The 15591-nt window shown below is 41.1% G+C and overlaps 1 protein-coding gene across 2 annotated transcripts; it reads left to right on the top strand.

The window, feature by feature from the left end:
• The first annotated feature begins 1105 nt into the window (after window positions 1-1105).
• rgs20 (regulator of G protein signaling 20) lies at window positions 1106-15591 on the top strand. Of its 2 annotated transcripts, none has more exons than XM_072440827.1 (5): window positions 1106-1489; window positions 12157-12305; window positions 13288-13362; window positions 13752-13986; window positions 15032-15591. In XM_072440827.1, the coding sequence occupies exons 1-5, from the start codon at window positions 1250-1252 to the stop codon at window positions 15218-15220; spliced, it is 888 nt and encodes a 295-aa protein (XP_072296928.1). In that variant the 5' UTR covers window positions 1106-1249; the 3' UTR covers window positions 15221-15591. The 2 variants fall into 2 exon arrangements, with proteins under 2 accessions (XP_072296928.1, XP_072296929.1); XM_072440828.1 differs by lacking the exon at window positions 1106-1489 and adding an exon at window positions 8564-8719.

Genomic DNA, 15591 nt, shown 5'->3' on the forward strand with positions numbered 1-15591 from the left:
CCCTTAACGGGAACAAGCACAAGAAAATGAATTAATGAAAAAGGTAGAAGGTAGAGGTAGAAGGGAATTGCAGCTAAAATGAAATAGCCCCCCACAAGTGCATGTAAAATATACAAATTAATAACAAAATAACTTTATTTTCCCCGTAGGGTACTTCGTTTGTGGTCTTGCACGCTCATACATTGCACACAAAACACACATAGTCCAAACCAGATTAAACGTAATATATAAAAAGTAAAAAACACGATAGAAAGGGGTTTGTAATAAAAAGGGGGCTCTACATCCTTCATTCACAGCTTGTTCAAAAGTCTAATTGAAGTTGGCACAAAAGAGGACACGACCCTCTTGGTTTTTAGAACAAGAGAATCTCCTGCAGATGGGAACAGTCTGTACTGATCATGGACGCTGTGAGTGGAGTCCGAGGAGATAAGAGTGCCCTTTTTGAACGCACGTGTTCACACTTAACAATCATATAGATATTCATAGACATGAGCTTTTCTATCTCTACCCGCTGCTACAACTCGATCATTTGAATAGCCCAGCCGGAGTCAAATCAAACGATCCATCATATAAATGGTAAAGCACAGGCAATTCAGTTTGTAAGAATTTATCTTGCAAACTCAAGGTTAACATTGCGTGTATTCCGTACTCCTTTTCATTTGTGTAAAAATCTAAGCTAAACGTTTTCCTGATAAAACCTGAGATGGGTCTACAAGACACTTCTGGTGCCCGCTTCACATTTCAGTTTCCCCAGCGGTAATGAAGGATGGGTCAAATGCAGAGGCCACATTTTGTTGGGAACAATAAATGGTTTGTTCTATCCCCAGCTCCCATCTGTGCATAGGGTTGCTGTTGTATCCTTGGGCAAGGCACTTGAGCAAGGCCATCTTGATCTATCGCTAGCCCAATGAAAATGCCTTCATGTAATTATCGTTGTAATAGAGTCAACTCTGTTTAATCTCAGAAATTCATCAAGGAACATTACTGGTTGTACAATCTCTCGTCTTGGCCTCTCTGTATCTCTCCCACACAGACATAAGACCTCACAGTTAATCTGTCCTAAGCCGGTGCAGCAAAGCAGGGAAGAATCAGCATCACATTGTCCTAATCCTCCACTGTCCTTCTGCCTCGTCAACACACTTCTCCCTGCATTCTTATTCATGTGTTTTCTAGCACAATATGCTTCAAACTAGACACGGCTTGACTCACTGGAGGGAAAAGACAAGAGAGCAGATTTTCAGGGTTCTTCATGATTGTCCGTGGATTCTGTGGCAGCGGCACTGGGCTTTGCAGTCGGAGCATGCCATGTATTAGAGCAGCGAGACATTGGGAAGTCAGGCCCACGGTTACGGTGCGCCGTGTCCGCCACTCCAAGACCCTGATGTGGCAGCAAGTGAGGGGGCTGGCCCGGGCCTGTCAGCGCGGCGTGGGCTACACTGTCAACTACAATGACCAGGACAGGGAGGAGCAGGAGATTGTGTGCCTTGAGGTATGGACTTTGTACATTGTAATTATGAAGACAAAAAACTGTGCCTTTATAAAAGTTGGAGACCCACTTTGTGAAACAAACATTGAGCAAACAAACTTCATTGCTACTATAGGCAGAGAATGAATCTGGCAGTGGGAAACAAACATCCATGAAACGTATACTACATTACAGTTTTGGTTACACTACTGTTGCTAAGAAGATGTTCTATGTTATTGCTTTGCCAGGAATGTTCCACAATATGGCATAACATGTAGTCTCTATCCATAATCTATTTCATGTTTTTATTTCTCCAAAATTCTTTGAAAAACATGGATTCTTACTATGAGCTCGGGTCCCCTCTCCATAAATCTGACTTGTAACCTGGTGGTGCCATCTTTTTGTGTCCATGGAGATAGATAAGATCATGTGGAGTATTACAGGCAAAGCAATAACATTATTTTCAAGATGATCAGGTGGCAGACCCTCCATGAAAAAGGGTTTTGTAGTGGACCTTTAACAAGGGCTCAAATACCAACTTTTTCCACAAGGTTTCTTACAGCAGCTCAATGCACATAATAGTGGAACTCATTTAAAGAAAGCCAGAGCTGCCCTGGGGTGACAGAGATGTGGTCAATTTGCTCCAAGGGCAACTTCAACTTCCACCAATAACAGCCACACAAACAGGCAAGAAGGATGCAGGTTTCTATAAATCCAAAAGCAATATTATGATTTATTTCCCAAAGATGAATATAGTGATAGAATCAATGTACACTTGAGGTGATGGGGGCTTACTTCTGGAAGGTTTGTGGTCAAATAGACCCAGCTGCAAAATGTGGCGCTCAGACCAATTTTTGTTAAAATTACTCAAAACTAAATAATACACATTTTGACATTATACAATCCTAAACTTAATGTTCCAAGTCTTATTAAAGGTGTGGTAGCTCATCAAAAGCTGACATTTTGAATGATTCCATTTATTGTTATGTAGTCTTCGCCCTTCGCTCCAAATAGGGTTCAAAATGCAACTCTCTGTGAAACAGACATCCCTGAAATAGACGTATTCCTGGGAAAGACATTTCACATGTCTGAATGACTGTGGTAGTTGTAGGATGTTGGTGAATGGCAGTCGCCTCCAGGGCAGCTGTGGCTATAGTGGAACAACAAGGTCGAGGTGTGAATGAGTATGAGGTCTGCACTTAACTTGATAAGATACAGTATGCAACAATACAATTGTATTGTTTTTTGCATTTAAAGTGTATTACTTTACCATATAGTTATTTGATCACATTTCAGCTGAGCAGAGTAAGTTCAAAAGTTAGAACTTACGTTACGTCTTTTTTTTGACTCTCAAGTAGATTTTCGTTTCACTGTTACTTTCGGTCACAGAGGAAGTTACCAAAATAAAAGTGAACCCTTGTAAAGAGAGACAGAGGAGGGACAGAGGGGGGACAGAGGAGGGACAGAGGAGAGACAGAGGAGGGACAGAGGAGAGACAGAGGAGGGACAGAGGAAGGACAGAGGAGAGACAGAGGAAGGACAGAGGAGAGACAGAGGAAGGACAGAGGAGTGACAGAGGAGAGACATAGGAAGGACAGTGGAGAGACAGAGGGGAGACAGAGGATAGACAGAGGAGAGACAGAGGAGGGACAGAGGAGAGACAGAGAAGAGACAGAGGTGGGACAGAGGAGAGACAGAGGGGAGACAGAGGAAGGACAGAGGAGAGACAGAGGAAGGACAGAGGAAAGACAGAGGAGGGACAGAGGAGAGACAGAGGAGAGACAGAGGGGAGACAGAGGAAGGACAGAGGAGAGACAGAGGATAGACAGAGGAAGGACAGAGAAGAGACAGAGGAAGGACAGAGGAGAGACAGAGGAGGGACAGAGGAGGGACAGAGGGGAGACAGAAGAGAGACAGAGGAGAGACAGAGGAGAGACAGAGGGAAGACAGAGGAGAGACAGAGGAGGGACAGAGGAGAGACAGAGGGGAGACAGAGGAGAGACAGAGGAGAGACAGAGGAAGGACAGAGGAGAGACAGAGGGGAGACAGAGGAAGGACAGAGGAGAGATAGAGGAGAGACAGAGGAGGGACAGAGGAGGGACAGAGGAGAGACAGAGGAAGGACAGAGGAGAGACAGAGGAGAGACAGAGGAAGGACAGAGAAGAGACAGAGGAAGGACAGAGGAGAGACAGAGGAGAGACAGAGGGGAGACAGAGGAGAGACGGAGGAGGGACGGAGGAGAGACAGAGGGGAGACAGAGGAGGGACTGAGGAAGGACAGAGGAGAGACAGAGGAGAGACAGAGGAGAGACAATGCTCATTACATGTAATGTCTGATAAAATGCTATTATAAACGTTTTTTAATAAATAATACCAATTGTATTGAATTTAATTATTTTAATCTGGCTTGATATAAACAATTCTACTTGACTAACTGACAACACGTTTGCTTTTGCTAAATCTCTATTTTGGGAAGTTCTTCCCGTCTGAGTGAGGCCTAAGCAGCTTAAAGGAGATGGTGTGTCTTTAAATAGTCCGATACAAATCATTATAAATCTAAACACAGTAGTGCACTTGAGTCCACATGAGCGGTGTAAACATTTCACCTCGTGTACAAACTATCAGTTACTGTAATATAATATTAATCTGTTATTGGGTTTTCTAAAAATAAACTGGTCGGCTCATGTGTAATTTTGAGTAGACTCTTTCTAAGAAAAACAAATTAGACAAAAAGGAAGATAACCTACTACCAGCAGCTAGAGGACCAAGAAATACCATATCAAAGTTTGTAATTATGTATTATATGTGTGTGTGTGTGTGTGTGTGTGTGTGTGTGTATATATATTGTGTGTAATGCTCTAATGTCTAATGTTGCGCTTAAAATATTGAAATATTTGTATTTGTTGTATAATTAGTTACCTGAAATCAATGTAACCAATATTGTTTGAATATTAGTATTAGTCAATTAATCTTTCAGGTAAAGTCCCCAGTAAAAAAATAAATAATATTACAGTTTAACTTAACTTATACAAATTTAGAACCATCACAAGATATTTACATATGAAATCTTCATGTACAATTTTACAAGTAAACGGAATATTGCAGTTTTTTCAGAACAATATTTTTAAAAAAGATAATAACAAATTGTGACATCTGCCAGATGCAGTGACAAAGTATTGAACAAATGGGACTTCACCCATAAAATTCTGAATTCATTTTATTTTGTATTATTTTCTGGTGGAAATATTATTATTAGATTATACAGTTTTAAAACACAAGATGAAGGCACAGACTTTATTTTATTGATTTGTTGACTTATTTGGAAAGAGGCATGGCAGGATCAAATGTCATGTTTATCTTTGGACCTCCAAAACGTCCAAAACGATAATATCCATTAGCAACAACCCGATAAACTGCTTTGGCCCCACTTCATTCTCTTTTCTGAAAATGAATAAATAAATAAACCTTTGTTAAGACATTATAGTGAAAATGTTGTAAAGTCACATGAATATAATCCATTTAAGCTCATTTCCATCAGTCTCTATAGTTTGTGGGTTGACGTCTACTGTAAGCAAAACAGTTCATTGGGTTGAGCCTGTCCAGACCACAGCAGACACTGACAGTAACCGGCCAATGAAATGTTATTTTATTATAGCTGTAATGAATTGCAATAGCACGTCTCACCAGGCTTTATTTATTGACTTTATTCAGGAAGTTGCCTCGGATGCTGCCATTATTATTCCGGTTGTGTGATATTGCATAGTACTGCCGAGCTCTACATTAATAATTTCTCTGTAGTTCTTAATTGGAATTAATGGAATTTCCACTTAACTGAAAAGGCAAATCACATGGGAAGAGCGGGTTAGCAGTCAGAGGTAAAAGTGGGCAGATAGCTTAGAATAAAAACAGACAAAAGTAGATGGTATTGTTTAATGTTGTTATATTGGCTTTCATATCTTGAATCGTTTAATTACAGCATACTTCCTTTTAAATCTTCTGAAATAAGATCTTGCACCTTTGTCTATATTTGGAAAAATATGCCATTTCCATAGCATTATTTGAATATATATATATATATATATATATATATATATATATATATATATATATATATATATATATATATATATATATATATATTGTTTAAGGTACAATAATGTCATTTGAAATTAAAAGTGAACTATACAACATTTCTCGTGGAGGGTCACCTATTTGTCTCTTTGAGAATATCACTGCTTGGCCTGGAATGTTTCAGTTTTTTGTGAAATACTTTTGGACAGATATACATATACTAACTCTAGCCACAAGGGGAAAGCAAAGGACACAATGTTGCAATCATAACTACTATGGCTCTTATCACTGAGCTACAGGGGATTGAATAGAATCACAGTGTTAATGTATAATCACTCTGTATAATACGTGTTATATAGTTTTGCAGTAAACTCAATTTGTTGAAGGGCTTATGATCATGGCCATCTACAAAGTGAAGTTTTGGTTATTTCTGTATTCTGGGCCCTAACCCTAGATTGTACTTTAATTCCCTCACACTTAAAGCAGTGAATTCACTCCTCTTAATCACATATTGGAAAGACTTGACCTTGAGTCCAGATGTAAAGTTTAGCCATGTCCACGTGGCTTTATAGGAAGACAATCTGCTTTCAATTCAGCAGTGTACAACGTCTTTGCATATATTAATCACAGCATTGAAGCTATTTTTAAGGGTCGCTGTTGCATAACGGGTGCACAGAGGAGGAAGGTGTAAATGAAGTGTTTTGAATTCAGTAACATAGAATAAATATGTATGTTATTTATTCGGAGATCTGAACATCTAAAGCAGGCATTTAACATGAAGCAAAGCGAGCACCAGAACATTCTCCAGAAACAGAAGCAGTAGCTTGATCTTTTTGACAGATTTTGTCCTTGAGCAAAACACTTTACTCACCTTGATATGAATGAATTAAATTGTGTGGTTCTGAATTTGGCAGTGACTAGTGACCACGCTTCTATCAATATGCCCCATGGGACTAATTTCGACTCAGTGTAAGGATGCTCCATTGCACAGAGATTATTCATTCAAAAAGGCTCCTGCTGCAATAGTGATGTTAAAAAATGTGTGCTGTACCTTATGGACTGTATTTTCTGGACTGTACTTTCCTTTCCATCCAAAGAGATACATAGGTAATTTAATAGGTGAGTATTGATCAAACAAGAATAGCATTGAAACTGAATACTCAGAATAAGACAAAACCTTGACTGATTAGTTTTAATACAAGACCTAAAAATGATATTACAATGCAATTATTAATTATAATTATCACATTGTCTAAAAAGTGTTTTCATTATCATTGTGGCATTAGTTTAATGTTGCTATAAAAGATCAGTTCAGAACAATAACCAAAATACATTTACTAAAATGTATAGTATCAAATAAAATAAGGTATACAGTGGAACTCTTGAGACATACGGTATGTATTTAAAGTAAAGTTGATTCTCCAATCAGAAAGCAGATTGAGCATCATATGAGTCTCTCATTTGTGTTGCCAGTTTCAAAGTGGAAATTCACATTGTTTAAACCGCTGCATCATCTCTCTGATATGAATGGTCACTACCAGAAGCCCAGCACCTGCACCAATCATGAATCGGTGCCATTGCAACTTTTGCAGCTCAGTGAGCCTGGAATTCTGGAAGAGAAGGAGTTGAACATGAAGCATGGCGACTTTTCAATTTACAAGATGGCAGGGGAAGAGCTGTCAATAACTGGCTGCCTTCTTTCCTGCGTTCCAGAAAGCCTGAGTCAGGTTAAAGCATAGGCTGAAATGAAATGGGTAAGAAACGGTGTAGGCCAGCCAATCAGCAAACACAAACACCAATCAGCAAATACAAACACAAGCCAGCCAATCAGAAGAAACGGTTCCAATGTCATCCTGTAAAAAGAAAAAAAAAGGGAAATTGCAGCTTTTCCTCAAAATGCAGTTTAAAATACTGGCAACCCAGGCTCAGTTTATAAAACTGGGAATTGTGATTGTATTTGTGATAATTGTTCAAGCTGTGTAATGTCCTTTTGGAATAGACCCAACAGTGTGGGGCTTGGAGTCCAAATGAATGAATGGATGGATGAATGAATGACTCATGCAGATGCAGGTATTTGAGGTGCACTTTGGCACATATTTGGCTGCTGAGTGTGTAGTGCCATCTGGTGCTTGCATTAAACACAATTAAAGAAAGCAAGAAAAAAGGACTGTTGTTCTGTACAGAGGTATTTTTCGCCAATTGCTTGATTTAGATTTTAAACGTGTCAAACAATAATATTACGAATAAAACATTAAAAAAATAAGATTAAAGATAACACACACTAATCTGCATGTGTTTTTCATGCAACACAACAATTATTTTGCATTAAGATGAAAGCCTCTTTGACAATTTCCTTTTATGTTGTGCCCCATTGAACTATGTGTTTGTTTTTCTTCAATGAGAGGTACAGATTTATAGTAGAGAACTTATGATTGTGAAAAGGTTACAGGAATTGCATTTACACTATTTACTGAAAGTGTATAGTTTTGTTTTAACACATATTTTGGCTGAACTCTTCTACTTTTGTATGCAGTAATTCTGCAGCATCAGATCATAGAAGACCCGTGCGAAATAGGTGCTATTACCCCTCGGACCTTGAGGTGGCAGTGTTGCCCTCTACATCAACACTGTCAAGCCTGGTCAGTGTGCATTTCAAACCTCACGCCAGTCATCTGTGAAGGACTAGAAAGGAGACTGAGGGGGTTGAGATAAATATAGTAAGAAACGGCACCACACGTTCATGTCCTGGCTTTAAATACACGCGTGGTCATTTTGGAAAGAAAGCGCTATTCAGCACCACGGACAGCGACCCGAGCTTTAGACCTACAATGAAACCTTCTTGTTGAAATAATGTTTGATTTTATGACACAAAATCAAACATTATTCCACACAAATGATATAATAATGTATGCAGAATATAATACAAAGTTATATTTAGCTTTGAAGTCCATCAGTGTGACTCTGGTCAGTGCAAAAGGACGCGGTGCGCGCTGTGGACCGTGTTTTACCGTAGGGCGCTGTTACGCTTCACATCGGGGCTACTACGAGTCGGACGGCACACGCATGCGTAGTGACTTGAAGCAGCCGGTCGGGGGAGAAGAGGAAAAAAAAAAACCCTTATGTGCCATCAGATGTAATCAAGGCAAAGAATTACCTCTTCTCGCTGTGCATACATGGTGAAATTGTAAGTATTCAAAGCAAAGCGTGGCGTGGTGTTGGCGCGGCGTGTGTGCGGGCTATTCGCAGACGTGATTTGGAGCTGGCATGTCACTGCTTCTCTGGCTTTTTTAACAGATCCAGGCGCGGTATATTTCGTTTGTGATGTGATCCCTGTGCGATGGTGCGCTTTTTAACTACGCCGTTTCGCGACGCCACTTTCCATTGATGATTGTGATGTGTTGCGAGTTGCCGCTCTGTTTATTCCGCGCGTTTCTGTTCCGATTGTCACACGAACCACGTACTGTCCGCGTCGTTCCGATTCCACCACCACCGCCGCTGCTGCTGCTGCTGCTGCTGCTGCTGCTGCTGCTGCTGAGATTTCGGATGTTGGATTTGGCGTTTGCATAATTACTCCCTCTAAATGGATATGTACGACCACCACCACCACCACCACCCTCACCCACCCCCATCGCATCGTTGAGTCAAGCGCATTGAAAATAGCCTACACACACACACACACAACGCGTAAAATGGCATTCGGTGACAGAGAGACCAGATCCTGCAGCCCAGTCCGCGTGGATCCATTTTAGAGACCAAATGGTACATTGTATTCTCAGAAAAGCTGCGATACAACGATGCTGTGGAGAGATTTTTCAAAGCTGCTCCTCCTTCTCCCCTTCGCTCCCATTATGGACCAAATCTTCTGACATTTCTCAAAACCTCGTTGTCAGGTATAGTAACCAGAAGAGAGGCATCCGCAGACAAGCTTTTTTTTAAAAACGATCTGACAGCGTTTAGCTTGGGGTGACACGTTTGTTGAAATGATTTCGTGTGCCATGGCAGTTTGGAGCTACTATTCCCAGGCCTGTTCCCCTTTGCCCCCGTAGTTGAAACCCTGCATGTTATTAATGTCTGCTGTTAATTGCGTGATAACCAGCCCATATTCCGACATCTATTACGTTAAATTAGTGTTTGCAGAGTAATGTCCTACGTGCAAAATGACTGAAAATCCTTTAATGCATTACTGGTGCAGTGGGTTATTTCAAAATGTGGATTATAGCTACTGATCTAATAGCCTAACATTGTACTAATCTATTAATGCATTGAAATACGGATGTGTTGATGTGATTCATCTTTACTGGTGCACTAAATGTTTCTATGATAGAGCAATAACATGTTTTTAAATTTGAGTAATTTTACATTTTAATTTCACATTGTATGGACCCCATGGGGATCCAAATAAATATAACCTAAAACCAAAATGTGCAATATAGTAAAAAAATAGTAACATATTAAAATTATTATAGCAAACCATTGCAGTATCTGAAGTCTCCACAGACAGTTTCTGGAGAGCATCTGGAGGACTTTACCATGCAACACAAATTGGTGTCACCCATGGGCCATGGGATTGGTCATACATAATTTTTTCATCTCTAAAGTAGTGTTGTTAAACTGTACATCATTTGGCTTTTTGCTCAGTTTTATGAGAAAATGCTTCGTTATCTTCATAAACCAATACATTTGTCCTTGCATTTAGGAACATTTATGGGCTTACCATGGGTTACCACACCGTATTTCTTTAGGGAGAATAGCAGCCGAGCTAATGCCACCCTATATTTTGCTCTGTGAAAAAGTAGAAAAGAGCGACACTGCCAAAAATCTTGATAATATTTTGATTCTCAGGTAATCAGATATTTTTGCATCAGAAATGTGAGATGACTATAAACTAAAGAAAGGATGGAATTAATGTATGACTCATTAATAACATAGTATTTGACTGTAATATATTTTCCATCCATCCATCTTCTTCCACTTATACGGGGCCGGGTCGTAGGGGCAGCAGTCTAAGCAGGGACTCCCAGACTTCCCTCTACCCTGATACTTCCTCCAACTCCTCTGGGGGGATCCCGAGGCATTCCAAGGCCAGCCAAGAGACATTGTCCCTCAAGCGTGTCCTGGGTCTTCCCTGGGGCCTCTTCTCGTTGGGACATGCCCAAAAAACCTCCCCAGGGAGGTGCCCAGGAGGCATCCGGAACAGATGCCCGAGCCACCTCAGCTGGCTCCTCTCGATGTGGAAGAGCAGTGGCTCTACTCTGAGCTCCTTCCGTGTGACTGAGCTCCTCACACTATCTCTACGGGAGCTCCCACCCTGCAGAGGAAACATTTAGACTGCTTGTGTCTGCGATCTTGTCCTTTCGTTCATTACCCAAAGCTTATGACCCGCACCATAAACGGTGTTGGTGAAGCACTGCTTCCCCCTTCTGAGGCCGTGGACGGTTTGCCAGAATTTCTTTGGGGCTGACTGATAGTCCTCCAGGACTCCTTTCGCGAACTCCTCCCAGCCCTGGGTTTTTGCCTCTGAGACAGCACAAGCTGTGGCCCTCATGGCCCGCCGATACCTGTTAACGGTATGGTCCACTCGGACTCAGTGTCCCCAGCCCCCCCGGGATCTGGGAGAAGCTCTCCTGAAGACCCCGTTCCCAGCAGCCTGCCAAGTTTGTCCGGCTTCCTCCTCCGCCAGCGAATTCAACTCACCACCAGGTGGTGATCGGTTGACAGTTTTGCTCCTCTCTTGTCCAAGAAATGCGGCCGGAGGTCAGATGACACAACAACAAAGTCGATCATTGATCTCCGGCCTAGGGTGTCCTGGTGCCATGTGCACTGATGGACACCCTTGTGTTTGAACATGATACTACAGAAGTCCAATAACTGAACACCGCTCGGGTTCAGATCGGAGAGGCCGTTCTTCCTGATCACCCCTCTCCAGGTCTCCCACTCAACCTCCCGCACAAGTTCAGGCTCTTTCCCCCCCAGCGAGGTGACGATCCATGTCCCCGGAGTCAGTTTCTGTGTCCGGAGATCTGGTCATCGAGGCCCCTGCCATCGACTGCAGCCCAGATCTCTTTGCATTGGCCCCTTATGGATGCTCATGCAGGTGGTGGGTCCATGGGAGGACGGCCCCACGTCGCTTGTTTGGGCTGTGCCCGGCTGTGCCCCGTGGGGAAAGGCCCGGCCACTAGATGCTCGCAGTCGAGCACCCACCCGAGGCCTGGCATCATAAGGGGCTTCTGACCTGCTCTTGGTCTGACCCATCACCTAGGACCTGTTTGCCTTGGGAGACCCTACCAGGGGCTTGAAGCTCCAGACAACATAACTCCTGGGATCATTCGGGCCCTCAAACCCCTTCACCACGTTAAGGTTGCGCTTCAAGGAGGGGTGTAATGTATTTAATTTTACATAATATACAGTGACAATTTTGGCTTAAAACAGCATAGGGTTACAGTATCAATGTCCTGGAATGGTCTTCAAGATCATTTTTATCACAATATTTTCTGTAGCAGTACATCACACTTTATCATTCATTTATTTATACCTCCCTACCTACTTCTATGGTTGAGTGCATTTACTGTCTGTTTGGTAATACAACTCTGACTCTTGTCCCTTGGGTGCTCCTTTCTACAGCCCATGGGATCAGAGCGGATGGAGATGCGAAAGAGGCAGATGTCGGTGCAGCAGGAGGCAGCACCGACAGGACAGGCCCAGACGGGACCCAGCCCACGAGCCTCCAACGCCTGCTGCTTCTGCTGGTGCTGCTGCTGTAGCTGCTCCTGGTGAGGCCCTCTCAGACCTGCTGCTTCAGTTCATTCAGTTTGTTTAGCAAACACGCCACAATAGGGATCAGCCATTTGATATGTAATATACTGTATCATTGAAATTTGTCTGACAATAATGGAGCTCAGGATCATAATTATGAAGTTAGGGTGAATCCGCCTTGTACTCAAAAACGTAATGCTGTATCTGCAAATAAAGTAATAATAATAATAATAACACTTGCTTACACCTGTAATGTGCTTTACAGCACTACACTATTATCCCTTCACTCCACACTCGCCATCGTCCCTCGAACCAGCACCAGTCCCTCATGAACACACATTACAATAATACAAGGCAATTTGGGTGACTTACTCAAGAAATGACAGTATGCACTGGTCAGAGCGGCGTTCAAACCACCGACCTTTGGCTTGGTGGGCTCTCTACCACTTGAGCAGCTGTCACCCCGAAAGAAAGTTTGACCATAAAAAACCTAAACTTCTGTGTCACTCACACAGTAAATGTATTGAGAGAATGCCGACTTGAGTTAATACGATCCCAAATCCTCCATTTGTTTACCATCTTTTATGGTTACGCTGGAATTCAATGAGGTATGACACAATATTTTAATTTGTAGTTTCTTTTTTAGAATCAAGATTTGACCGAATTGACTTGAAAGAAAACTGAAAAAAGAACAGCTAAACAAATAAATTATGCTTATTTGTTGAAAGTCAGTGGGCTCAAATGTGTGAGAAATTATTTAACTGAATGTTTAAAATGCATATCTCAGGCTTCGAAACTGTCAGCCCTGTTGAGTGATATTATTTAAATGAGCATTTATTGTTTATCTTCAATATAACATGTAATATATTGTGTCTACTAATTACTTTATATGTTTGTTTGCATTATATATGTAATTAATTGATCGAACACATCAAACATATACTACAATTGCATTAAAACAGTGCTGCTTATGTTTTTGTTTGTGTTTCTGTCCAATAGGAATGAAGACAGAGATGACAGGAATCGAAAAGTTTCTTATGACGTCAAAGAAGGGACCGCAGACTGTGAAGAGTGGTCAGTATTTATCTGTATTCATTTACATAGGGAAATTGCAGGAGCAATAGTATTTATTGTATTATATTATATATAAAAAAGTTTATATTAATAGCAGTTGTTGCCGTCAAATATAGAACCTAAGTAGTAAAATATGTATTAGAAGCAGCTTAGTTGTAGTAAGTGTGTTGTTTACATAGGTTAACCTTCCAACCAATGCAATGTCTAATTTTTTGATTTATTACATCCTGATTTATGTTGAACCAGTAGTATTTTCTAGTTTATTTAGATATTTGTATTTGAGCGTTGCCACATAAAGACATGCCTGTATCTTCTGTCCCCATCCCTCTTACGTCAGACAAGTATTTCAGTGGAACAGTGTACATGAATGAATATTCTCCCTTCTGCAGCCCGAAGCCGACCCTGGAGGAGGTGCGCTCATGGGGCCAGTCCTTTGATAAGCTGATGTGCTGTCCAGCCGGCAGGAACGCCTTCAGACAGTTTCTGCGCACAGAGTTCAGCGAGGAGAACATGCTGTTCTGGTTAGCCTGTGAAGAGTTCTGCCAAGAGACCAATAAAAGTGTGATCGAAGAGAAGGCGCGGATCATTTATGAAGACTACATCTCCATTCTGTCTCCGAAAGAGGTTTCAGTGTGGCTTGACTATTTTCTGAATGTCTCCCCACTCTTCAACCCCATCACACACTTACTACTGGCATTTGGCATAATATATATATATACTAAAGTCGGCATTTGCTCTAGTTGCTCAACAGTGGGTGACAGCAGAAATATTACGCAGTGCATCTTCAAGAAAAGTGAATTGTTTAAATAACCAATTCAAAATCTTTAGTAGTCAATATGAATGTGGAGCTCTACACAGCTCTGACCATTAATACTTAATACCTCAAACATGTATTGTGCTTTTTTGGACAAGCAAAGGAAAATGATAAACGGAAATTACGGATTTTTTTAGGTATTTGTTAATTCTAATCATATGTGTTTAACAAAATCCAAAACATTTTTAGTTTTGTAATCACAAACACATTACCACCTTTATTATACAGTTTTTATTGTCTGACGCTCTGCGCCTACCAGAAGTTCACAATGTTTGCAAATGAATTAACCTACAAGGCAAAAATGATATTTCCATAGATGTGTAGCTCACCAAACATATTTGATCTAAACTTACACGGAGAACACATTGTGAACCCAAACATATTTACTTATTTAAAGTTGAACTCACATTCTTCTCATTTGAATGAAACTGTCTAACAATGGAAAATAAAGGACGTACAGTATATACTGTATGTGACACCAAAATCTAGAAGATAAAAGAGATGCCTGCATTCTGGTGGATTTGAGTTTGTTTTTCACCCCAAAACCCCAAACTGCTCTTTCTACTGTGACAATGGCAGTAGCAGCCATGAAACATTCAGCAAAGCAAAGACTAGAAAAACGTTCAAGGACATATATATATGTATATATATATATATGTTTGTTTTTTTGTCTGGAAAACAGGGCAATTATTTCCCATGTTTTCCAGAACGCTGAGGTAACATTTAGTTGTGTTGATTTGTCCACTTACAGAAAACCCAACTAAAATCCCTCTTTATGCAAGTGAAGATAGTGTCATTAATTCTCCATCTCTAGTTTTCATCAGACTAATGAGCTTGTCCTTTGCTCCCCGGCAGGTGAGTTTGGACTCCCGAGTGCGCGAGACCATAAACAGGGGCATGCAGGAGCCCTCCTCTCACACCTTTGACGAGGCCCAGCTGCAGATCTACACGCTAATGCAAAGAGACTCGTACCCGCGCTACATGAACTCCTCGGCCTACAAAAACCTGCTCAACACCCTTTCAGAGCAGTGTCCCGAATCCTAGACCTGCCATCTCTCCTCCCTGTACAATACTTCTTTGTAAAAAAAACATTTGATTTCAATGTTGAGTGTAGGATTACAAGATAACAGGGCCCTTTACGTACGGCCCCTTTTAAAAACCAGGGATTTCAGCGCTATTGTGATCTGCACCTGACCCAAGTCTCTCAGGTCTTGGAAAAAAAAAATCTACTTTTCCCGAGGGCTCGACATCACAAGTACTGCTACAAGATCAACATAGCAAATCACTCCAAAGGAATACATTATTATAAGTTTTTCTTTCTTTTGTGATAGAAACAATCTATTTTATTTGATGTTTTTTATGGTCCGTTATGGTTTTTTGTACGCTTGTCTGGGGTATAAATGATTCCTACTGTA

Source organism: Eucyclogobius newberryi, unplaced genomic scaffold (genome assembly GCF_026437365.1).
Source record: "Eucyclogobius newberryi isolate DKJ021-1_F unplaced genomic scaffold, fEucNew1.0.hap1 SCAF_12, whole genome shotgun sequence".
NCBI lineage: Eukaryota > Metazoa > Chordata > Actinopteri > Gobiiformes > Gobiidae > Eucyclogobius > Eucyclogobius newberryi.

What these genes read in the sequence shown, in the direction of transcription:
- rgs20 (XM_072440827.1), top strand. Translation starts at nt 1,250, where the DNA reads ATGATTGTCCGTGGATTCTGTGGCAGCGGCACTGGGCTTTGCAGTCGG. An exon ending in TGCTGCTGTAGCTGCTCCTG is followed by an intron (nt 12,306 to 13,287) that starts GTGAGGCCCTCT and finishes TCTGTCCAATAG; the next exon opens with GAATGAAGACAGAGATGACA. An exon ending in ACCGCAGACTGTGAAGAGTG is followed by an intron (nt 13,363 to 13,751) that starts GTCAGTATTTAT and finishes TCCCTTCTGCAG; the next exon opens with CCCGAAGCCGACCCTGGAGG.